Genomic DNA, 25,117 nt, shown 5'->3' on the forward strand with positions numbered 1-25,117 from the left:
CTCACGACCGGCAGATATGACTGTACAAGCTCGCCCATATCACATCGGCACCCATAAGAGAGCTATCATGCCGAGTGAAAGCCAGAGCTGATGGCAGATAACAGGTCCAAAATAATGCAACCATTATTCTGAAAGACGCAGCAACTTGGCTATGACTTCTACAAAAAAAAAGAAGGGGAAAAAAAGAAAATATAATGGATTATTCACTGCCAAGACAGCCACTGTTAAAAAAAAAAGTGAGCAATCTCTTTTTTGGGGGGGGGCTAAATAAATAATAATCATAACTTTCTTCTTCAGATTAGATCTGGCTGGGGCTCATAGTGAAGATCACCATCAATCTTTGCATATAAGATTTTATTGACGATATTTTTGAAGGTAAAACAGAATAAAGGGAGCCACCCACACCAGCCAACGCTTTGCTGTCAGTATTTTTACACGAGAGGGTAAGGATGTGGGTCAAAGTGGAGAGCTCAGGGTCAGCTTCACAATGCTTGCTGATTAACCAGCTGCCGCCAAGGTGACAAACACAGTGTCAGCACAGTATCGTAATTTCCTGCAAACACCATTCTCGCGGCAGATTGCAGACACAGATAGCAGCAGATAAGTAACTCTGATTTACAGCAGCGACGAAAATCTCATAATAGGTTGTTTCTTGCCCCCCCCCCCCTCCCCCTTTTGTCACCCCCTTTTCCGTGTGTCTGCAGTGCTTTTGTGTAAAAAGCGTGTGCAAGTTTTAAAATAAAATACACGCACCGGACACTTCATTCTGTACACCTGGAATATACTGTGTCCCCAAAAAACATCACATTTTGTTGCCTTCTAACTAATTCTAGCTAATTCTTGCACAAATTATTTCAAATTTCAGCGAGTATAAAAGCAATGAACTGGAGTTGAAATTCAGAGTTACCTTCTTTGATTACTTTTTGAACTGAAAATTGCATTCTGCTAGATTGCGATTTGAACTTGATTAATTGTTCAGGGTGCATTTCTATTCAGGTTTAAAGGCGAGATATCACATTAAAAACCCTTATTGTGATTTTTGACCTACGGGAATGCACTCAATAAAAGGAATGTAACAGGAAGAGATGTAAGGAGACAAGAAGGAGACAGGTGATAAGACTGCAGAAAAATAGAAATGCGGGTGAAGAAATAGATGAAGGAAATCAAAGATGACAGGTGGAAAGTACTCAAAGAGACGGGGGGGGGGAGTGAGTCAGAGGCACAGAAACAAGGTCAGTGAAGGACAGGGAGAAGAAACTGACTGAAATCAAGCACTGGAGGGTATGAAGTTGCAAATGAAATAGAAACACCTCAGGTGGAACTTGTGCATAAACAAATACTCAACCTTTTTTTTCCCCCACCACTCAGAAATTATTGTAACTGTTCCATTTCACTTGTGTACATGACAAGGTAAAACCTAACGTGAGGCCTCAATATTCAGAGAGTTGCCTTTGCTCTCCCACTCGCAGCAAGCCAGTGGAGGTTTTGTACGTCTTGAGTAATCCACGCATACACGCGCTTTTAAGAACAGAGAGATTAAAGGTGGAATGCGTCGGAATCTCAGTAAGCAGCAGAAATGTTTTCGCTGAACTCACGTGGTAAAATGCAGGTAGTCTTGTCTCGGGCTTTTAAAGAATATGAAGAAAAAGCTATGTAAGGCGTCTTTAGGGAAGTTTTGAAAAGGGCAGTATTCACATTTAATTTAACATAACGGCTAAGAAAATTGGGTTGGCTTGTCAGACTTCAATTGTTCAAAGAGTTGGGAGCAGATACTTTGAGGAAATACTTACTGTACATCACCTTAGACAGCTGGCCAAAATAAAACCTCTCCTCTCACATGAACACTTTGAGACAGTAATTCATGCCTTTGTCACATCCCGGCTCGATTACTGCAATGCCCTTTACTTTGGAGTCAGCCAGTCCTCCATTAAGCGCCTTCAGCTGGTCCAGAATGCCGCCGCTCGCCTCTTGACTGGTACTCGTAAGAGGGAGCACATAACTCCTACTCTGGCATCCCTTCACTGGCTCCCCATTCATTTTAGAGTTATTTTCAAGATCCTCTTATTTGTTTTCAAATCTCTGAATAATCTCGCGCCACCTTACCTCTCTGAGCTCATCCGCCCCTACACACCTGCCCGGCGCCTCAGGTCTGTGGACCAGACTTTATTAGAAGTACCAAGAACTAAACTGAGGCTCAGAGGGGATCGAGCCTTTTCTGTTGCTGGTCCCTCTCTCTGGAATGACCTCCCACTAAACATTCGGCAAGCCTCCTCGCTGCCCATCTTCAAAACCCTCGTCAAAACTCACTTGTATTCTTTGGCATTCGACTCAGCATGACTTAGATTTGTTCTTGGTTTTACTGTTTGGTGCTTTCTACCGCCTTTATTACCGATTTGTCTTACTGTTTATTGTGCATGTTAAATTGCTCCATGTACAGCACTTTGTATGCAGCGATGGCTGTTTGAAAGTGCTCTATAAATACTGTTGACTTGACTTGACATTTAGTGCTGTAGCTTTGAAATATTTTTAGAATTGATTATTTGAGAATTACCTCATCCATTAATCAAGTTATCAATTAGAAATTGACTTTGCATTGTTAGACAATCAAAATATACATGTGAGGTGCATGAAGCGATTTCTATCCACATACAAAAGAGGCCAAGGTGAGATTTTAGTTTGCCACGGGAAATAAGATAAGATAAGAAAACCTTTATTAGTCTCGCAATGGAGAAATTCCCGATTCACAGCAGCAAAGTTATGAAAGAAGAAGTAGAACAACAAAATACAGGAGCTGCTGGAAAGGCAGCCATTCACGCGGCGCCATTTTGAAGTCAAAATAACAAAAATAACACAACACAACACATAGGACACAGACAGTCGTGCAATCTTCACCACTTTTCTGCATACACTTTGTTGTCTGAAGCAGTTATAGATGAAAGAGGAGAGGATCAAAGTGTCCTTTCACCAGTGGATCAGAGACGTCATGCTGAAAATGTGCACACGTCTGCTACAAGCTAAGTTTTGAAAGCAAACACGAAGCTGTAGCGTCCATTGACGAAAAAGAGATTGGCTCAAATCTCAAATAGTCCAGTTTAATGGTCTGAAAATGATTTATTTACTACAAATAACCTCTATGCCATCTAAATATTCTTAAGATATCATAATTACCGGGTAACCTGTGTATCCACTGTTTTTGATTTGATTTGATGATGTGCCATGAGATTTTTTTTTTCAAAAATTGCCTTGGCTATACAAAGAGGTAGTGGTGACTTAAAATGATCAAAAAGATGATGCGGTGCAGTTTTGTTCTTACCTGTTGTTTCAATGAATCGGATGCACTTCTCAATGAACACTGGGATTGGCCTCTCTGGAGTTACCGCGGTGACCAATGGCATTCCGAAATAGTTGCTCTCAATATGTTTTGACATGGAATGCCTCGGCTTAGCTCGCTGTTTCTGAAAGAAATTAAAAACAAGATCGGTGTGGGCTTTCACTTGCTTGACTGACCCCACTAAAAAAATGACTTTATTGGGTGGAAACACGTACAGTTTGTGTTTGTTGCAAGTATTTGCTTGAGCTCTCACACACACACACACACGCACGCACACACACACACACACAAACACACATACACATACACCCATCCCGCACATTCCTCCAAGCCTATATGATAAGCAATCATTTCTACAATCCTGTTTTCACTAAGATAGACATCACTATGGCGTCGCCATACCACGCCCCCGGATCCCCGCATTGAAAAAACTGTTGAAGGAAAATTTAACTCCTAAAAACCCATATTCACGACTAAATATTCTTTGCCTCTGTATGGCAGTAATTATACTGAGCATTAATGGCTTTGGATGGGCATGTTTTAACGCCCCCCCCCCCCCCCCCCCCACAAGGCCTGCATCTCTAGTGAGTCTGTCAGGCCCCCGAGGCTGTGTCCTGGCAGACTGACTGGTTGGGCAGGGGGTGCATGGTTGGCTGGGCACATGGGACTGTAGCAGCAGAGCAGGCCTGACAGTGCAGTGGAGGAGGGCTCATTAGAGAGATGGAACGCAGAGTGGCCTCTGCTCCAGATATTGGCCTCACTGCACTACACTGAAGCTGCCTCTACACACAGTTAAACAGCAATACACAGAGACACAAGCCAGGAAACTCCAATTAAGACTGAGGAACTGGACAGAGGTTGACCTGAACATTTGTCACACTGACAGCTCAACAAACAATCCAAGTTGTCCTTCACATGGACCCATTGTTAGTGATTATCTTTCATCCAAGCCTCTTTCAAAAGTGACTTAAGTGATGCCTCACTAGCTCGATAATATTTGCAGATAATATAATAACAACCCTTGGGCAAACACTGTAGAAATAAAGCAGCCACAATGGCCGACTTACTGGAAATCATCAACGTTGAGGAAGCTTGAACGCCGTTACGTCAAAGTCAATAGGGTTCCTATTCCTATTATCCTCTGACAAAATGTTCTACCTTAAAAGTTTGAAATTGTCTGATCCAATCCATGGTCGCAACTAACGCCCAGGCACTTAACAAGCAGACTGGCAAATGGTCAGCCAAATAGCAGCCAGCCGCTAACTCTGCACTCTCATTTGTTGACACCCAGATCACTCACCAGGCCCCACAACCACAAACACACTCAAAGTTACAGATATTATCATGTGGAACGTGAGGGTGGCAACCCAGAGTGGACAACAAAGCACCTGCACTTTACACGCACAATAATCGGTAGAGTAAATAATTCTAAAAATATTAGCTAGTTGCATCCCTAACACGAGCTTTGATAAGTGCCGCCACATACTGTATAGCAGCTTAAGTTCTGTATTACCGTAATAATACATGGCTCTGTAGGACAACATTTGTGGTGTGTGGCACACTGACAATACAGTTCAGTCCACTGTCCCAAAGAACCATTTTGATGCTGTTCTGACACAAAACAAGAAATTCCAATAAAAAGGAGAATTGTCAGCTCTACCTGCACTCTTATTTCTACACAGCCAAGTTTTTTTTTCTTTGTTGGATTGTGTTGTCTATGTTGGACTAATCTCCTACTCTCCTACTTTTTGCATGATGACACTCAAGTGGAGCGAGGTGACAGAAGAATTCAAAACATTCCACTTGCCGGCAGAGGACAAATGAAAAAATGCCGCAAGAGAAAGCGGAGGGGAAATGTTTCCGACCTCTCGCTGAGTGAGGGAGGGAGAGCAGGACAGTCACACAGGTTGTGGTTGCCTCAGGTAAATGGATGGCAGTGTTAAAATGTGACTCGGAAAGCCGTTTCAATTATTTGTTGCTGCCCATCACAACTCAGAGCGGACGGTACCCTCAGGCTCACAGGGGATCTCAGATGTGTTGACTGCTTAAAAAGTCAAAGCACACTATACTTCCCAAGATGAACGGATAACTCGGAAACATCCACACAGTCGGCTAACCTGAGGGGATTCCAGGCTGGAGCAGATTGTAAATGTCATTTTTTTTTTGTGTGTGGGTCCAGCTAAGGTGGAAACACTATGATGAAACATGATCCTTTTTACTGCAACAGTTGCTTTTAATGCAGATATTTAAACATGCTCTCGGAGAATCAATTTCTACTGCAAAAATGTTGATCCAAACAGCAGGACTAGATATGTTCAGAAGTATATACAGGTACACTGTCAATGTAAAATCATATTAATTGATCTGCACCCCTACCGTTCCAGAGCCAGGTCACAGCGCTCTTGGTTCAAGGGAAAGGTCAGACTACTGGAGCCTGCAACCTTACTTATATAGGTCACAGACTGTAGTGATAGTGTGGCTGGTAAACAATCTGGCTTTCCAGTCCTCAAGCTGTGGATGCGCATAATGGGCCCTATTTCCGTAGACAGGTTCCCACGCGCTCAGCATAAAACGGGTGGATCTTCATTTTTCAAGTCTAGTGTTTGGGAATTTGGCGGACCATGATGCACCTCACTGAGCTGGCACACCACTTGTGCATCTGACAATTGGAGACGGAGTGGATGGCGCTCAGCATAAAAACTGGCACATCTTAATTTTTGTGCCAGGGCAAGTCTAGTTCAGCGTGTTTTTGAATTTTGTAGATCGTGCTACGCCTCGATAGGCGTTCCGGCTTTTTCGATTACATTCCCCCGAGCATCTGTCAAATTAGTGATCAAAGTACAATAGATTTTGAACTAGCGAAAAGTCTAAATGTTCTAAGTTGTGGCGCAGGTGGTGTAACGCGATTTTGGTGTATTTGATCGAGGCGCAGCAACATAGATCATACTCGGATGCACGATGGGGGTAGAGGGCGGTCTCCATGTGCCAACTCCACAGTGGGAAACTTAACATCATCCGCTAGTGCTAGTCTTCTTGCAGTTCCTTTTGAACTAAATATGCACGCGGATGGACTCCAGCAAATCATTCCACCATTTAGGCCGCTGAATTTGAAGCGAATGAGGGGAGCCACTTCCATTGGTTGGCAAACAAGTCATTTCTGTTCCCTCTCCAAAATGTCACTTTCAACCTGTGCGTATCTACCAAAATACCAAAAGAAAGAAAACACCACATGTGCGCAGTTAGACTGCACGAGACTTGCAATGGGCACGAAAATAGGCTTAATAAGTCAAATATACAAAAATGAAAGAAAAAAAAAACACTTGTGGCCATTGAGTGACAAAATACAGACTTCACACACTCTTTAGCACTTTAATTTAAAGTGAATGTGATAGATGTCTACTGTATTATGAGCAGGGTTTTGCATTCCCATTTTTGGGTGACAAGATGTAAGGTCCTCCCCAATCCAACGTAACTCAGTTGAACAGCACTTAAGGTCACATTCTCTGAGATTAATACACCACAAAGTCAGTATGTTATCAAAATGAACTTGACACAGTCACATTCAATCAATAGGAACACTAACCTTCGCATTTCTGCGTAGGCTCTTCAGGATATTTCTCTTTTTAGGATCCTCGCTCTCTTCAATGGAATTGTCTTTTTGGGGTCCTCCATCATCATGGCTAGCCTTGGGCGGACCCCCCATTTCATCGTCACTACCTATTGAGAAGCTTGTCCTGAAACTGCTGAACTTTCCAAGCCGTTTGGATCTGTCTCTGTAAAGCTTCGGCTTTACCCCGATGGCTGACAACTTTCTTCTGCGTTCCAGTGAGCTGCTATCAGCTTCACTGTCTGACCCATTCCCCCCAGCACTCCCATTGGAGTGACCTTTGCTGGCATTGCGGATGGTGATGATCTTGCCCTGTGTGCTATCATGAGGGACAGAGTAAATGCTCTCCTCTACTCCGTGTCGAGGTTTGCTCACAGCATCCATGGGCTCCGCGTAGTCCGAGGGATCGTAGCCACCGTCACTAACTGGAGCCCAGGTGACAGCTTGGGGCATGGAGCGTCGATTGGTGCCAACCTGCTGGTCCATGTAAGGTCCAAGATTGACTTTGCGGACAGGTTTAGGTTTCACTTGAGGTGGTACCTTGTTGTTCAGCTTGCTCTCAAAAGTGCTGAGCTCAGAAATGACAGAAAACGTATCACTTGAATCAAGATCTGGTAGCTTGAAGCTTACCAGATGGGAGCCAAGACTTCCATCTTCCCTCAGGGTTGGGTAAGGCGGTGATGGGTCAATATCGTCTTCTGAATCCATGAGAATGTTCACCGGACTGGGGGAGCCACAACGGGGGCTGGTGCTCTCATTGATACATGCTTCAGCCACATTATCGTACATGTGTGTAGCCTCAATAATAGTGCGCTTCTCCACTATCTCGTTGAGAAAAGACTGGAAAAGATCTATTTTATGAAGCCCGCCTACAACTCCCCCATGCCCACATATTATTGTGTTAAACCTTGCCTCAATTTCATGAGCGAGTGCCTCTCCCTGACTGACTTGTTCCTTAGCTGATTCGGAGTCTGAAAGCTCCATCTGGCTTTCCCCAACTGCTAACAATTGGACTGGAATGATGTCTTGAACCTCACATAGGAAAGCGCATAATGTTTCCAAAGAGGCTTTCCGGCGAGCAGAGTAAACTGCAATGTAGCCATGGACCAGCTTCGTCTTCCGCAAGGAGAATGAGGAATGGAAGGACAGCAAGGACAGCTCAATGGTCTGCCTCTGACCACCTGCACTGAGATCCAGCAGGACAGAGGTGCCACTGTTGAGGTTGCTGGTGGGTCGACAATGCTGGGGCAACAAGAAAGGAGCAAGAAGCTGGTCTAGATCATACGTGTCACCACACATGAGGCACATGACAATCTTCAGGTCTGATTCTGCTATTGGTTGGGACTGAGAGTCTCTGAAGGCAGACAACGACAGGGGTAAGGGTGGTGAGCTGCTCCGCAGGCTTCTTCGAGACTCTAAGAGGCCTCTCAGCATCTGGTTGAGATGCTTCTCATTGAAATTGCGCCCATAGCCCATGCCTGGTGACGCTGGGTCGAGGTAACGACACTGCTGCTTTGCAGCCACCTGCAGCCCTTGGTGGATCAGAGTCTGAGCTGTTTCCCCACCAATATCCCCAATCGAACCCACCCCACGCTTCGTCACAAGCAGGAGGAAAAGTGGAAGCTGGGATAAAATGTTTTCCCTCTCCCTTCTACTTATAGTTGACTCTTTGAGCTTTTCAACACTCTCAACGACATATGACAGCGACTCCTTCGAGTTGTACAAACATAGGCAACCATGGGGTGCAAAGGTTGGTGTGTGGAAGGAGTTCACTGGCAGACGTACATTGCCCTCTATGGGACGGAGGGCTAATTCATATATCTTTCCATCCAACACGTACCTATCATCACTGGTACACAATGCCCTTATTTCATTTGCCATCTCTCTGGCAAGCCCATCTTTCCCGAGTATGACCAGATTGATCCTTTCCGCCCTGCTCCCATCTAATCTTGAACTATCTGGTGACGCATAGCGAGTGGGGAACCTGAAAGCAAGTATTTGCTCGAGCTTAGCGTCCACACAGTGAGGGAAGTTGGGGCAGGTGTCCTTTGTCGGGTGGTAGACAAAGTGTATATGTTTCAATACCAAAGCATCCCTCTCAGCCTGCAGCTTCTGTAAGGCTTTAAATCTTTGTTCTTCGCCGAGTACTTCCTGGATTGCTCCCATTTTTTCTTTACTTGGCTTTGCATCCACCTCCAGTTCATAGAAAAGCTCAGAGTATTCAAGAAGCAGTTCTTGGAAGTCCTCTTTGGCCCTGTCAATAATCTCCTTCTGGTGTTTATTGTAGATATCCAGATATTCCGCTTCATCAAGCCACTGGTAGAAGTCTTCATTCATGATGAAGCTCCGAGCCTCCTCCCACGGTTTGCCTGGAGTAATGAATGGAGAGACACTCAGCTTCTCCTTCAATTCCCATCTCATTTCAGCCCGTTTGCGATCATTCCTGAGCTGCTCCAGATGGGTCTCATATATCGCCTCAGCCGTGCGGGTTTCAAGGAGGTCCTGGGGGATACGATCATCTTCCATGTTGTCAATGTGTGGCGTGGTCTCCCATGGCGTGTCATCTAATACAACAAACCAATGGGAAAAATCTCTCTTGGTCTCCAATACTTTCTGAACTCCAGACCAGCTCAAGTGGTCTATTTCATCCAACTGTGGTAAGAGTATAGACAAAGCCTGTGGCAGACAACTAAGATATGCCTTCCTGCGTTTCTCTATATGATCTTGCTTTAGTCTGTGCACATGTTGTTGGAAGAGTTTCTTGGCTTTAGCTGTCCCCTCAAGGAAGACGTAGTCCTTGTACTCTGGGGCGGTCTGCATGCGGAGGTTGACAGTGGGCCACAACTCATTGTGGTTCTTCACAATTCGGTTGACAAGCCACTCGTAGCGGTCTTTGGCTGAGGCAATCTGTTGACTCTGCTGCTTCAGCGCTTCAAAGTAGGGGATTATTTTGGGCTTTCCCCTACCTTTGTCAATTAATTGAACAAGGGTCAGAAAGGCTAAGTCAACATTGACATTTGAGCGTGCTGATGTTTCCACCACCTGGAGGTTTTTCTTTGCTAGCGCAAAGGTGTGCGAGTCCTTAATATAGCGCTCAACTCCTTCATCACATTTGGTGAGAACCAGTACCACGGGTTTCTTAGTTTTGGCAAGTTGATTGTAGAGGTTTGTAACAAATTTCATCTGATCCTCAAAGCTGCGGTTCATACCCCTGCTAACATCCACACAGAGTAAGAATCCATCTACCATGAGCTTGCCCTCAGGCATCTGTTTCTGCTCAAAGTCTTGCTCTAGCCCCAACTGGTCTGTGCAAAAGTACATTAGCTTCTCAGCTGAAGCCAACTTGGTGGAGGCGGCTCTCTTGATATATGGCTGCAGTGCGGTGCTTCTGTGTGGCTGAAATGTCTGGTCATCAATAAATTCTGTCTGTTCCACCACATTCATACGGCACTCTGGCCCCTCCTCCATGGTCCTCCCAGCCTCTCCCCAGAAGAGGAAGTGGTCATTGTTCACTACGCGGCCTCCAAAGTCACTGGTGCTGAGAACTGAGGTGTGGTCCAGGTAGAAGTCATCAGCGCTTGGTCGTACAAAGCGGTTGCACAGGCAGGACTTTCCCACTCCACATTGGCCCTTTTCTCTCTCTGTACCGGACAGCCCAACCACGACCAGGTTGTAGGTGGGTGTCCGGACATCTTGCTTTTTGGCCATCATAATCGCTGGCAGAAGCTCATCCTGTCATGCTTGCCTCAAGCTCTAGCGAGAGACGGAGGCTGCCAAGGACACAGGGATCCCATTCAAGAGGATTTCATGATATTCAGATTTGACCCTGAAAGACAGACAAAGGGAGGGAGGGAGAAGAGGAAAATATTATTATATCGAATGAAATTAAAAAAACAAAAATGACAAACTATGTAAGTGGAGTTACAGAGCCTCTCATCTTTATTACTACAGACCGCTGATAATCGTGTTTAATTTGTGATGCCATCCCTTCAATGGATGTTTCCTGGAAAGATTGAGGTGAAGCAGCGAAGCATTACTTAACCAAGCTGTAGCTCAGCAAAAGACAATTCCTCCCTTTAACAGGACGGCACTGTGAACAATGGGAGCATCATCATTGTTGACGTCCAGTATTTTGGGACTATTAATTGATATTAAAACAATCTGGGTTTTACTGTGAGAAAAAAAAAGCTGTGGTTTTGTTGCTTTCAAAGGAAACGTTGGCATAATGACACGCACACAGCGGTGAAAACTAGCACATCAAACTCCCCTCACCCCAAACGAAAGACACACACGACAGATGAAAGCATACAAGTGTTCCAACTTACTAATTGGCCAACTAGGGAAAGCCATCTGCATTTTAAAAGCAGAAATGTCTGTTTGCTGACTTGTCTCAAAATCAAAAACATGTTTTCCTACTTTTTTCAAATGGCAAACAAATCAGATATAACTGATTTCAAATCACCAGTGTGCCAACAGCCATCCAACAGTTGATATGTCGATTGTTGTGTTGGCATCAAAGCCACTACCCATTTATTTGGACTCTCAATCACCATATAATGCATCCTGTCATTAAACATAGACTAAAAATAAATCAACAAGAGACAAGAATGCGCTTCACGAAAGGACCTTCGCCGACAGTACAACAGTCCAAAGCTCTAATTCCTATCCATGTCGTAACGCAAACATTCAATCCAGTTAAACTAACATGAAAACATCATTCAGCATGAATTGCTCTTAGGAAAGACCACCAAATCAAACCTGCCATGCTACTGTCGCGAGTCTGTGGACGTGCATTCATCGTTCAACATTGAATTTCAAAGTATGAATTTGTCGCTCTCGAGGGGCAGGTGGTGAAACAGGACAGACAGTGGGAGTTAATTAAAGAAACAAACAAAAATTAAAAACACAGTGCAAATTTGCAACCACGCAATTGCTATGTGTTAACCACGGCATACTGTATATAGCTCATTTCCAGTTTTTTATTTTTTTTTTTAATGCTGAGAGGCATTTGCTTGACTGAAAATTTAAATGACAAAGGCAATATTCTCTGCTATGCTTTGCCAGGTTGGGGACAGAGAAAAAAAAATCAAAAAGAATCTCTTGGGGTTTTTTTTTTTATGTTGTTAGAGGAAATATGCATATTTAGCAAGGTTTTATAGCCACAAACCTAGTCTTCCTCGAAATGTAATATCTAGACGTTGTGGTCTGCTCATCAACAGGAAACTGTAAATATAAGTTATTATATCCTATTAGTCTAAAGCTTTTGCCTTTTGGCTAGTCGTACCTCAGATCAATTTAAAAGTACAGTCAAAGTAGACAGACGTTTCATACTCTTAAGTTTCGAAACAGCAGAAACCTGTATGACACACTTGCAAAAATGCTTACTGAGTGACAAATAGGCATGATGATGTCCTACTTAGACAGCTGACCTATATTAGCTTAAGCAAACATGCCCAGGCATGTGGACACAAAGACTACTCAGATGCCGAAGATCATTATTGAGGATCAAATCTAACTTGTCAACTTTGCTGGCATCTGTGCCCCAACGCCACCTTTGTTCCGAGTAGACCATTGTAGTACTTGTATGGGAATTGCTTGTGTCAGCACTGTTTTAACAACGGATGTCTCAGCGGTCGTTTTCACAGAACCGTCTTTATGAACAAGTGAAAACAGACATTTGACCACTCTTGGAAAAACTCAAAGTTAGTCTGTGGAAAAGGACTCTTTAATGCTTCTCCATCTAAGTGTACATTTAACTGAAATTCTCACATCAAATATATACTGAGCAGCTCCATCTTAAGTAAGACAACATTCTTGTGAAACTAAAAACAAAAAATAAGTTAGAGATCATCCTCATGTGAAACACGTGGCTAAAAACATTAAGTCAAAAGCAATTTTTTTGCTTTATGATATCTGACTGACAGATGGTGGCAGAAATCAGAACTCCTGTTAGAAGATGTTCAGATGTAAAAGTTTAACGGCAGGGTAGGAGAGAAAAACGCCTCCTGAGATTGACTGTCATGCCGAAGACAAACTGACAGAACAAGAGGACACAAATGGCAGTGAAACTGCACAAATATGCCTTTTTCAATAAAATGCTGCCAACTGGCAGACTACAAGCAGCATTTCATAAACAATAGATGCAGTCATTTGGAGAATCTGTTCACCGATTTGGGTAGACCTTTCAGACACCAGAGACTGAACTGAACTCACTTAAGAGATGTAAAGAACCAATTTGCTGCTTCGCCCTGAGGCCTGGTGTCTGCTGCGCATGTCCGGCCGCATACCAGTGTCTCAGGGCCAAGGGTTAAAGCAGAGATGTGCTGCTTTTTGGCTATCATCTTAAAAACTGGAGGGTGAGCAGAAAAAGAAGAATGAGGAGGAGTTGGGAGAAGTGCAGGAAGGAATGGAAGGAGCCGTTTGGGGGAGGGAAGTTAGCAGACAAGGAGAGGATGGGGGTATGGAGAAGAATGGTTTGGAGGGGAATGGGATAGAGGTCAGTGGCGTAGGCCACGTGAGCTGCACACTGGAATCCCCTCAGGAAAGAAGGGGCAGGGCGTGGTAACGTACGGATGAGTTAAGGGTCAGGCTACAACACTAAGAGGCCATTGACACAAGATCGGTTTTAATGGAAGACTAGTAATAAACCTGGCGGTTTTGGACATTTGTGGAAAATCACGATCTGGAAAAACTTATTTGGTGTTTTTTGGGGGGGGGGTTTATGGCAAAATTCACAACTCAATACGAGTCACTATCGATTTGTTTATAGCCCCAGTGTGTAGCCTTGCTTTTTCGCTTGTTATGGAGAGATGCATACGCTATGTATTCTGACATGATACCTTTTTCATAGACCAGACTTATCGGTGCGATAGGATCGGTGCGTTTTTGTAAGAACCGGTACTGCACAGATGTACGTTATTGGCACTACACAAGTGGCGCGGGGCAGGGCGTAAGATTCATAAAAACGTGCTACAAAATCCGGCGACGGAAGAGGAGGCTTTGGTTCACTGACCATAATGCCCAGGTGCGACTCATGGCGTCGCTGCATTCCTCACATTAGATAGCTAGCAAGAGTTTGGAAGGGCAGAGAAGCAGCCAAAGCTCACGTTTGCCAAGTACATGCAAAAACAAAAAAACCCCAAGCTGAATTTAAGAAAACTATTCCTGGAAACGAATGAACATTAGTTGGTGAAGAGGAACATTGCACATCTCGGGTGCTGACAAGATCAGTGATTAAGGCCCCAGATATCCCTGGGATATTCCTCGAGGTAAATCATTTCCATAATGACAATAGCGTTTGATTTTTTTTTTCTGCTGATTGCCACATATTTCATAATGAAAAGGCCTCAGTGAAGAATCGCGCTTGCGAGATTGCCTGGCCAGCCTTTTGCTCGCACGTTGCTTTTTCACTCATGAGTGCTGGGAATTGACAGTCATGAAATAGTCATGAAGCAGTGCGACTGTGATGGCGACGACGGTGGCAAAAAGGCAACAGTGGCAAAATGTACCTCTTGCCTTTTTTCCCCCTCCCAATTGGCGGCAAACATGTCTTCCCTCTTTCACTCCTGCATGATGCAAGTGTTCAAACACTTCCTCCCACCTCACTCTTATCGTTGTTCTGCTTGTGTGCCGTCAGCCCCACGAATATTAACTTCATGCGATAGCTTTCCCATCCCCATCAGTCAGGATTGTGTCTCTGACCATCACCCTCTCCCACACGCTTCCTTCCCATTCATACAACCGTCTCAAGGGATGTGTTGTCCAGTAGTAAGAAATTGGAGGTGCAGAGCAGGAGACAGAACCTGTGGGTAGGGAAAATCTTTGCACGGTTACCTCTCCCCGATCGTCATCTGCTCCCATTTTGAGCGGCGTAGGTTGACAAATGTACAAACCGCAAACAGGTCTGACATGTATTACCACTCCTGTGCCCATGGACATATCTATCGCATGACAACTAACAATAGGAAGCATGTATGAACGAGTAGTCTGATCATTAATAGAGTTCTTCTCATACAGCAATCCAAGTTGTTTATTTATGAAACTTCAGAGAGTACTGGGTGTCTTTCGGAGTAAAACACATAAAAACATAAAAAACTGAAATTTAAAAGAACATACAGTATAGCACGATTTGCTAATTGCAGTGATCCCCCGTTTATTTTGTCCCCCTTTGTGATGGGTGAAGATCTACAATACAGACATCTCACACACCGTCAAACATTTAATACTTAAAATACTAGTTTTCTATCAAATAGACTCCTACAACAAAAGACGGTTCAACAATGCATACCATTTTGTTTAACCAATGTCTGCTTGCTTGCTGAATGCTAACATAATGCCAAACAGACAGGCTAAATACAATTAGCATAAATGTTGCAGTCATTGTAAACCTTTAAACAACTGCTACTTTGATACATGCAAAGCAACAACGCGAGGAAGCCGTGGCAATATGTTTTGGTTTGTTTTACGGCGGAAAAAAAGGGACATACAAAGAAAAAGTAGTCAAAGTATTGAAGAGCGGCATGACCGTTGTGATTAGCCAACGTGCTTCATCGCAGCTTCGTCACCTCGCGTCCTGATAGGCTGCCAAGTCGCCGTCAACAGGCTTCGTGTTCATTTGTCCTCGGGGCACAACGCATAGTGAGAAGTCGAGCCAAAACTTGATGAATATCATATGGACATAACGCACATAAACGTTTATTTATGACTGCACCACTTTTGACACCATACGGTTATCTGCCCTTTTCTACTTATTGCTCACTTCCACCTCTTCCCTCCGCCCGCCCGGCACGGTGGCGATAGAGCGTCGGCCACCGAGAGACCTCCCAAGGAGAGCGGCAGACAGACGGACGGACACAGGGCGGAAGGATGCAGGATGAGGGTACAAAAAAGGATAAGCGGAACAAAGACCGTCAACACAATCGACAAGTAAGAATGCAAGATAAAAGGGAGAGGCAACCACGTTCACAGCTGAGGTGAGGGCAAGGTTCAGTCAGATGAAAAGGGGTTCTTGAAATAATGAACGGCATATTTGGACGAGGGCGACGATAAGAGGGCGGACAAAGTGTGTGTAATGGCGGTTTAACTTCAGCCGCGGGTCTCGCTGATAGTGCCGCTAAATATCATCTGCCAAAGGACTGCGGCATCTGGAAGTTCAAACGAGTGCCATAGAAATCGTCTCAATGTCGCGCATTCATCCAAAAGTAGTGACAGCGTGGTGTCTACTTCAATGTGAAGGCCATTTCTCTCCGAGCGGATGACCAGAAAGGGGAAATTATGTGAATTCCGAGTGCTCCCGAGACAATATGAACAACCGCTAAAAGTTTGGACACAGCTTGTTAGCCATCTTTCGCAAGAACCAACTTTTCATCAGAGAGTTTCCAAGCGCAAACGTCTTTGACACTCTTAACAAGGTATTTATTGAACAATTGGTCATTTGGGGATTGATTTTGTGTTTTTCCCAAGCACAAACTGTTGACCCTCAACATTTATCTGACTCTTTTGTGCAATACCAGCTGGCCGAATGTCTACTGGCTAAATTAGAGTGTATTTGATCATAATCTTTCGCCACAAAAAAAAAAAACAACAACAACAACAAAATAAAATACCACACATTCAGAAGCAAGCTGTGGCCTCCTTTTTCAAAAAAAAAACTTCTCGTCCTCTCTCCCCAAAATGGGCGTATGTTTGTCCCGTTCCGTCCCATGAACGGAATGCCCATCTCTGTTTATTTGCCTGTTAGGTGCATGACCTAATATGTTAAGACAAGTACTGTACAGTGGAACATAAATCTAAATGCCCCTAGAGTCGTATGCTTGTGAATTGTACGATTGACAAGTGCCTTTAAAGAGAGAATCCCATATCATGTGAGACAGATTATCGACCATCAAATCACAAATACTTAAGTTTACTTTGGGGCTGGGCAATACGGCCTAAAACTCATATCATGGAATATATGAAATCCCTTCATGATAGCAGTACATATCGCGATCATGTAAATGTAAATAGAATTTTTGAATGTGTTGTGAGAACCCACAGCAAAGCAAAACTGATGGATGATTAAAAGATCAAACAAAAATTAGAACTAACATTTATTGCGCAGACCGTAACATTCAAAACTAACTCAATACAATACATCTTTATTTATATAGCACTTTCACAACAGCTGCAGCTGTAACAAATCACTTTCCAGGACATTGAACATAAAAATAACAATAACTCGGTACTTAAAAGGTGTAAAACAGTGCAAACAAACAATAAAACAAACACTTTTGACCTTGTAGGTTTCTCCTGGCTGAGCAATGAGATAACATACTGCATCGGTTCTGGGGTTTTTTTCCCATTTTATTTTATTTTTTTTGTGTGTGTGCTTGTTATGTAGCCCTGTCATACTATTTTCACTCAAGACATTGATTCATTTACCAACTAATTTGCTGTCCATAATGGATTACGCTGTTGTAACCTTGTTCCAGGCAGACCTCTGTTAAGTGTACGGTGCCACCTCCAGTAAAAACGTATTCTGGTATTTTGCTACTTTCCCTCTTTTCTTGCTCAGTTTGGCCATGATTAGCTCCTCCCCAAGTATCTGTATTACTAAAGAAGGGTTTCTTCTGACAAGTATCGGTATTACAAGTATCGGTATTACTAAAGAAGGGTTTCTTTAGTAATACCGATACTTGTCAGAAGTATGCCTTATTCACCACCACGGAGGGAAGGATTAGTGACTTAGGAGGAGCAGCTCCACATCGCAGAAGTACGGCATTTAGCCCCTTGCGAGAACCTGTCGCAGCTTGTAGCTGATGCGGAGCAAGTAAACTTGGGAATAATTTCCGAGCAGCTTGGAAAAGCAGGGAGGATTGTTGACTGTTTGACGCAGTTGTTCGTACTGCTGGTAGCTCCTCCAGCTATGTTTTAACGAGAAATATTTATCCAGCTCATGAGAACCTACAAATTTCGTAAAAGCACAGCAGCCAAGTATTCCACCTCTGAATTGATTTTACCCCCCATTTTGAAGAAATTCATGAGACTGAACTCTAATAAGCACGAACTAAAGTACAGCAATGAAGCCATTTCTTGTGTGGCCTTCGAAGCAGCAGACTTTCACAGGTTCAGGAAAAGATGCATCCAGCAACATTCTTTGGGGACAGATGCCCCCCGCCGCGTGCACACACACACACACACACACGCGCGCACACACATACACACACACACACGCACGCCGTGTCTGCACTCTCCTTAAACAGGCAAAGTTGAAATCATTTTTGCTTTTTTTTTTAAGATACCTCACTTTCTCCACCGTGAATAATTTCCATGCACCGCTGAGTCTTGGGTCCAATTAAATGAGAAAAAGAGAAATGGAGAACAAGGGTCAGCCTTGAGGGAAATGAAAGGTAAGAGTCAACCCATTTTGAAGAATGTGTATTCTGAAAGGGTGTTTCCAGACTGCCAGCGAACACCACAATAGCACAGGGCTTGTTCTAGTCATGTTAAGTGTGGGATGGGCAGGCGTGACTGAGGCGCGCTCAGGCAGCAGTGTTTCAACAGCATCAACTCACCCAGGCAGAAGCACAAGACAACACAGGGCCCAAATAGATGCCATTTCCACAACAGTGGGGCTCAGTCCTGATGGGCTCTGGTGAAGGCTAATAAAAGCAGCAAGCATCTTCTAGACACGGCAATGCAGTAATCGAGGTCAAGACACACAAACGACAACAGAACTTAGCAGACGGCAGCGCCCAGTCAAAACAAAATGGGGAAATTGTCCAACTTGATCAGATAGATTTACACTACACGATTCAAGTGACAATAGATCACCCACCCTGCCCCACTCGTCTTAAAAAAAAAAACAATTTAAAAAAACATGGAAGATCTGATTCCCATTTATCTGAATGACGTAATAATCAAATGTGTGGATGCAAATGGAACATAAAGCAGATATCTGCCAATTAGGGATGCCCATTAGTGATTGTTCAATGAAGTGATTGCTAATAATTCAGTCAGCCTCAACCAGTTTGCTCCCTTAAAAACACCAGCAATAACATCAGTTATGAGTAGAGCATCAAAACTGTCGCCTGAAGCGCTACGAATAATATGAATGCAGTATAAGTAGACGAATCTGACATGTCCTGCTCGTGCGAAAGGAAAAAAAACAAACAAAAAAATGAACATGGGACTATTCAAATAACACATCTGCTGTAAATCAAAACGATAGCAAAATCACAGTTGTAAGACTATTAAACATTGTCTCTCTTTTTTGTATTTTTTTACACAAGTTAAATAAAGCAGAACTGTGGTTTAAAAATACAAAGTACAATGTCCATCCATCCATCCATCCATTTTCCAATTGGCTTCATTCTCACAAGGGTGCTGGAGCCTGTCCCGGCTGTCTGGCAGTAGGCGGGGGACACCCTGAACCGGTTGCCAGCCAATCGCAGAGCACACAGAGACGAACAACCATCCATGCCCACACTCACACCCAGGGACAATTTAGAGTGTTCAATCAGCCTGCCATGCATGTTTTTGCAATGTGGGAGGACACCGGAGTACCCGGAGAAAACCCATGCAGGCCCGGGGAGAACATGCGAACTCCACTCAGGAAGGCCGCCCCAAAGTACAATGTAATGGATAAAAAAAAACAAGTTTAAGCCACTGTTACAATATGCACATAGTTTTTATTTCAGTGGTTCGCATCTCACTAGTGGGAGCCCGCATACCACACTTGAGCAATTGTTTGGCCTTCAGATTATACTGAGGTGACTTTAAAGAATAGCGAGAACAGTTGGTACCGCCCAACAGTGCTCGTTCACTTCTGTGTTGCAGCTGCCAGCTGTTATCTCTCCTGTTTCGTGTGCGTGTAATTGTCCATATATCTTTTGGAGAAGCAGGTTAATTCTCCTGTTCAGTACGCGCTAACTTGGCGGTGTGACACTTGAAAGTAGTCAGACAATAGGACAGAGGCACGATATCGGCGTCTGTCACTGTAAATACAGCCACAGAATTCACATCTGCCTGATTTATTTCCACGAGAATGAAAACGCTATTGATTTTAGAAGTGAGGGAAAACGTTGAAAGATGCAACGTTGTGAAAAGTCAAGAAGAAATATTTGCTCCGCGCGCCTGCTGCCCATCCTTGAAAAGGATTGCTCGCAAATACAGGTTCGTTGGAACAAACGGGATGCTGTCAATAATGGCCAAGCGGAGCGTGATGTCATGAATCATACATGTGGGGTGAACAGAATGGACAAGACAAACCGTCTTCACCTCTTCTGAAGCGTTAAGACTGTCACGTGGAAGCCCTGGGTTTCAGTCAAACCAAGGGTTGAAAGCATGAAGGAGGGGGAAAACCTTTTTAAAAAAATGTTTCCCCCTACAGCATCGCTATGTTGTTTTTCACTTCTTGCGGGAGGGTCTGGAACGTATTCCCCATGATAAACGGGGTTAGCGAACTTGGTTAATGACATTCATCTTGTGTTCATGCAATTCGTAAAAGGTAAGAACAAAACGTGTCTGAAGAAAAGACAAACAAATACTTGGCGACTTCCTTTGTTTGCGGAGTTAATTGAATACACGTTGGCGCATCAATTTTTACTGTCAAGATTTGCAAGAAACAGGTCATGGTTTTGAAAATGACAGCTAGGTTTTGAAATCGGGCGTTTTTTTTTTGTAAATGCCAAAACTAGATTGGATATTTTTTTTTCGTTATGTTGGAGTGGCTCAAAATTGTGAGCAACCATTATTTTCAAATAGAAGCTGAAGCCATTGAGTCGCTTGAGTGGGGGCACGCTACGAGATGAACAAAAGAAAATAATGACTGTTACGGGAGAAAGTCTCGTCAGGGGCGGGTGGAGGTGCGAGACCCGAAACAAAGCTAAAACCAACGCGGCAGCGCGAGATGACTTCTCCGACAAAGTGAGTTGACAGGGCTGTGCGGGAGATGAGAAGGTTAACGCGGGCAATTTCTGCTGAGTGCTTCGCACTTGTGGTTGGGCAAATGGTACAGTGGCAGAGCTACTTCAGCATCATTCATATCCACTTCTTGCTGCTGTCTCCCTGACAAGCCTCAACAAGTAGGGAAGTAAGCCCTTGATTTGAAAACCAAACTGACACACACACACACACGGAGGCACTTTCTGTACCTATTTTGTCTCTTTCGTGTTTGATGGCAGTCTCGACTGCTATGCACCTTTGTTCAAGTTTTGTTTTTCTAAATCTATTCTAGGGAATTATGCATCCATCTTGATCAAATTTGTGTCTAAGCAGGTACACAGGCTGTGGCAAAAGTCGATGCACTTCCTATTCTGTTTCAGGCATTATGCGGACAGACGTGAGGCCATCAGCACTTGACAACCGAGGCTTTGCAGTTTCTGAAAGCATATCATTATCCTGCTCATGGCTCCCCAATTTACTTTGCAAAAAGTGTTGCAAAATTGCCACCTGGCAAAACGTTTTTCTGTGCCCAATTGCAGTTCGGTGCCAGTTTGAAAGCTTTCATGGCCGTCCATTGTTAAGAACAATGCACGTGATCCAGGTCAATATTCTCAAAATAAGTTCTTTCATTGATAAACCACATAGCGCAAGGTCTGCTTCTACCGCCACTCATGAAAACACTGAACTCCAAGAGCAGGCGACTGTGAAAAGCTCGGGAAAGTCGATCCACACAACACACAGACCATTGAAGCCCTTGTAGCCCCAAAAGTCCGTCAGCAAATTCGGAGAATGCCTCTTGCGATGCATGCTGAGGTCATCGCAAACTTCAACCTGCGTGGTGCAGCTGTAATCCACAGAAGAGGAGTGTGGTTTGAACATGTCATCAATTAATGAACCGTGTCGAGAACAAGGCACAAAATGGGAACATTTTGGTATCCATTGTGAATTTGAGGTTTCGGTTATCTATAAATGAAATTTCGTAAATAAGTTCTCAATGTAAACACTTGTGGATGATTAAAAAGGGACATTTTATTGGCCCGCCATGTCATATAAAGCCTTTTTGAAACGACATTCTGGAGGAACAATTACAGCTACATGATCCATCCATTCGCCTAGCAAAAGTGTTTTACAGCTTTTTAATTGATGAACTCAACATACGTGGGCATTAATCACAAGCTGCGAAGCGTGCCACTGACTGCGGACTCTGCCTGGCTCCGGGCCCAAAATCCACTCTGATGTTTGGATTCTCAAGTGAGGCTCCCACCCAACTCGAAACAATCCAAGACAGAAGCTAAATCAAACTCTTGGCACAAACGCTTGATAACGAAAGCGGCTAATTAGATGGTAGGAATTAGAAGACAAATGGCAAGACCGATCCAAACTCGATGGAAACCTGACCGCACTGGTAAATATTGTCCCGTTTATTCCCTCCGCACTGCTTATTAAATCCCATTCACGTTAATTGGCCTGTCAGGAGGTGTGTTTGCCAGGCTGCTCTGCACAGTGACATGTTAACCTCCAGTCAGATTCTCATTTAGATCACGGCAGACACACACGGGGGTGACAGCACGTTACGCGTGTGTGTTCAGCCACACCATAATTAGGGCGATGAATCCTCGTCAAAATGAACAACCGAGCGACAGTCATTTCAAACTCACGTCACAGAGTTGTCATCAAAATAAAAATGAATTAATTAAGGACGGTAAGTATGTGGTTCAACTGTCAACAATTGAGCCCTATGCTATCAGAAAAAAATATTGTGGAGAAGGGTCAGGAGTTGGAGTATGGTGGCTTGCTGATCCAAGAAAAGCACATGAGAACGATGTCGAAATAAGATGACCTACCGCATACCCCAAATTTGACTGTGCCACAGTCCCACACTAAGTTATCAAATATTTTGGTTTTTCAGATTTTTGGACATCCTCCTGAAAATCCTGTCAAATAATCAGGTATAAGGATAAAACGAGGTTTTTGCTTGGTTAAAGAACAATTAAATATAGAATGCAAATTTAAAAAATCCACATAACAAACAATGGGTTTTTTGTTTGTTTGTTTTTTAAGATAATCAACGTTTAATACTTAAATTTAAACTGTGCATAGTAGCACAAAATTTCCCTCTCGGGAATCATTTGTGACATTTTAGACAAATCTCTTTCCATAGATTTTGGTCTACGAGAGGAAGTGACGACTGACCTGCAGTAGCAATTTTGCCGACTAAAACAGCGCGCTTGAGTAAGTCTGGTGTGTTCAGAAGGAACGGCAACTGTGTCAGGCTGTCAGAGTCAAAGTGACACTAAACTGCAGCCAGGGACAGAATAACCTCTTGCCTGGTGGCAATTTTGCAGTGCTGCTCCAATGTCAATTGGCAAGGGAATGTTATGCTTACAAAAAAAAACAACAACAAAAAAAAAAACGCCTAAGCTTTGAAATTCTGATGGCGGTACCTGAGATAAAACAGTCGAAAAAAAATACTACATTTTATTTGAAAGCGCTTTTCATGGTACTCAAAGACACTTTACAACAAGAATTGAGCAACACTGGATAAAAACGTACCCTTGAAAGCAAAATAGACATGTTTTTAAATAGGCAAATGTCAAAAAAGAAGAAAAAGTGTCGGGACCTTTGGGACACTGTATTTTTACACCGCTGCGCAAACGAAATGTTATGTCAATACCGTCGTAAACCGAGGACCGCCTGTCTTACCTTCATATTACAAAGTATTAGCGCTAATGCTCCCTGTATAGCAAATAACCTTTTCATTTTCAGCGACTTATTCCTGTGTCACAGAAGGCATGTACTGTATATCTCCATGACAAAAAGGCAACGGTATGAACAAAAACCAGATTGCACACCACAACTACACCGATCATTATCTGAAATAAAGATGAGAACGAACAAAACTGAATTATGTCAGGGAAAATGTGTTCAAATGCAGCAAACACTTGGTGCTCAGATTGCAGCACTACTGTGCACACAACAAAGGAAGACATAACTTCTGCACCTCCATAAGTACCTCTTTATAGGACGTGTTCTGCTTATTTTGTACAAGACATTCCATTGGGACCAACACACAAGCAGAGAACAGCAGGAAGAAGAAGAAGAAGAAAAAACAGCAGTTGAGCTATGGGCTTTGTGATTTCACACACACTAAAAATGTACAGCCGCTCTGCCGGGCTGAATTAATGCGCAGACGTCACCCAATCCCAAATATCCTCTGTTGGAAAATTAGTTAGCTGCCGCTGTGACAGCATTTCTTTTTCCCGGGGACACATTGTTCACATGCTGAAATGTCTGCAGGAGACACTTAGAACCCCCCCCCCCCCTCCCCACCACCACCACCACCAACTACTACTGGCACACAATTAGCGAAATGAACACAACACATGCATCAACTGACGCATGAGGCAAGTGCACAGGTGCCAATTTACTCGCTGGAGATGTGACAAAACAGCCATCCTTTTTCTGTACCACTTGTTCTCACTGGGTGATTTGGAGGAAGGGGCGGAGGAGGGGGGAGCGGGTACACTCCGGATCGGTCACCATTGATTTAAACCCACGGACACTTTCGAGATTTCGATTAACATAACATTTTTGGAATGCAGGGAGGAAGAATATTAAAGCCCGCCGGGTCAAGACAAGACATGAAGTAATTCTAACTCTATCAGACAAGCTAACCACTGGGGCACCCTGCGGTCCTTAGCAACAAACATGATTTAATTACTGTTTTCTTCATGTCAAATGGACACAAAAGTCAAACCAGGCAACCTTTGATAACACAAAAGGAGTCACTTTTTTTTTTGTTCAGCATTCTTAACGGTCATGTAAGAAGTCACTGCTGTAAAACTAAATATAGGAAGACCGTGGTGGATGATGGGGTTTGGTTGCTACGGCGACAACATAACCCAAATAAGTCCCCAAGAGAAGTAGTCTTATTAACTTAAGCTCATACCAGAGTCACTTTAACAGTCATACATCCATCCATCCATTTTCCGAACCGCTTGATCCTCACTAGGGTCGCGGGGGGTGCTGGAGCCTATCCCAGCTGTCTTCGGGCAGTAGGCGGGGGACACCCTGAATCGGTTGCCAGCCAATCGCAGGGCACACAGAGACGAACAACCATCCACGCTCACATTCACACCTAGGGACAATTTAGAGCGTTCAATCAGCCTGCCACGCATGTTTTTGGAATGTGGGAGGAAACCGGAGTACCCGGAGAAAACCCACGCAGGCCCGGGGAGAACATGCAAACTCCACAC

The 25,117-nt window shown here is 43.8% G+C and overlaps 1 protein-coding gene across 1 annotated transcript in view; it reads right to left on the reverse strand.

The window, feature by feature from the left end:
- arhgap35a (Rho GTPase activating protein 35a) overlaps positions 1 to 25,117 on the reverse strand; it is a 59,085-nt gene that overhangs the window by 12,451 nt on the left and 21,517 nt on the right. Inside the window, exons 2-3 of the mRNA XM_086125624.1 lie at positions 6,915 to 10,764; positions 3,314 to 3,455 (exon numbers count right to left, since the gene is read on the reverse strand). Coding sequence (XP_085981750.1) covers positions 3,314 to 3,455; positions 6,915 to 10,649 — 3,877 coding nt within the window. The 5' untranslated portion in view covers positions 10,650 to 10,764. The remainder of the gene's footprint in view (positions 1 to 3,313; positions 3,456 to 6,914; positions 10,765 to 25,117) is intronic.

This window comes from Hippocampus guttulatus, chromosome 12 (assembly GCF_054856545.1).
Source record: "Hippocampus guttulatus isolate MCC_2025c chromosome 12, RoL_Hgut_1.0, whole genome shotgun sequence".
In the NCBI taxonomy this organism is placed as follows: Eukaryota; Metazoa; Chordata; class Actinopteri; order Syngnathiformes; family Syngnathidae; genus Hippocampus; species Hippocampus guttulatus.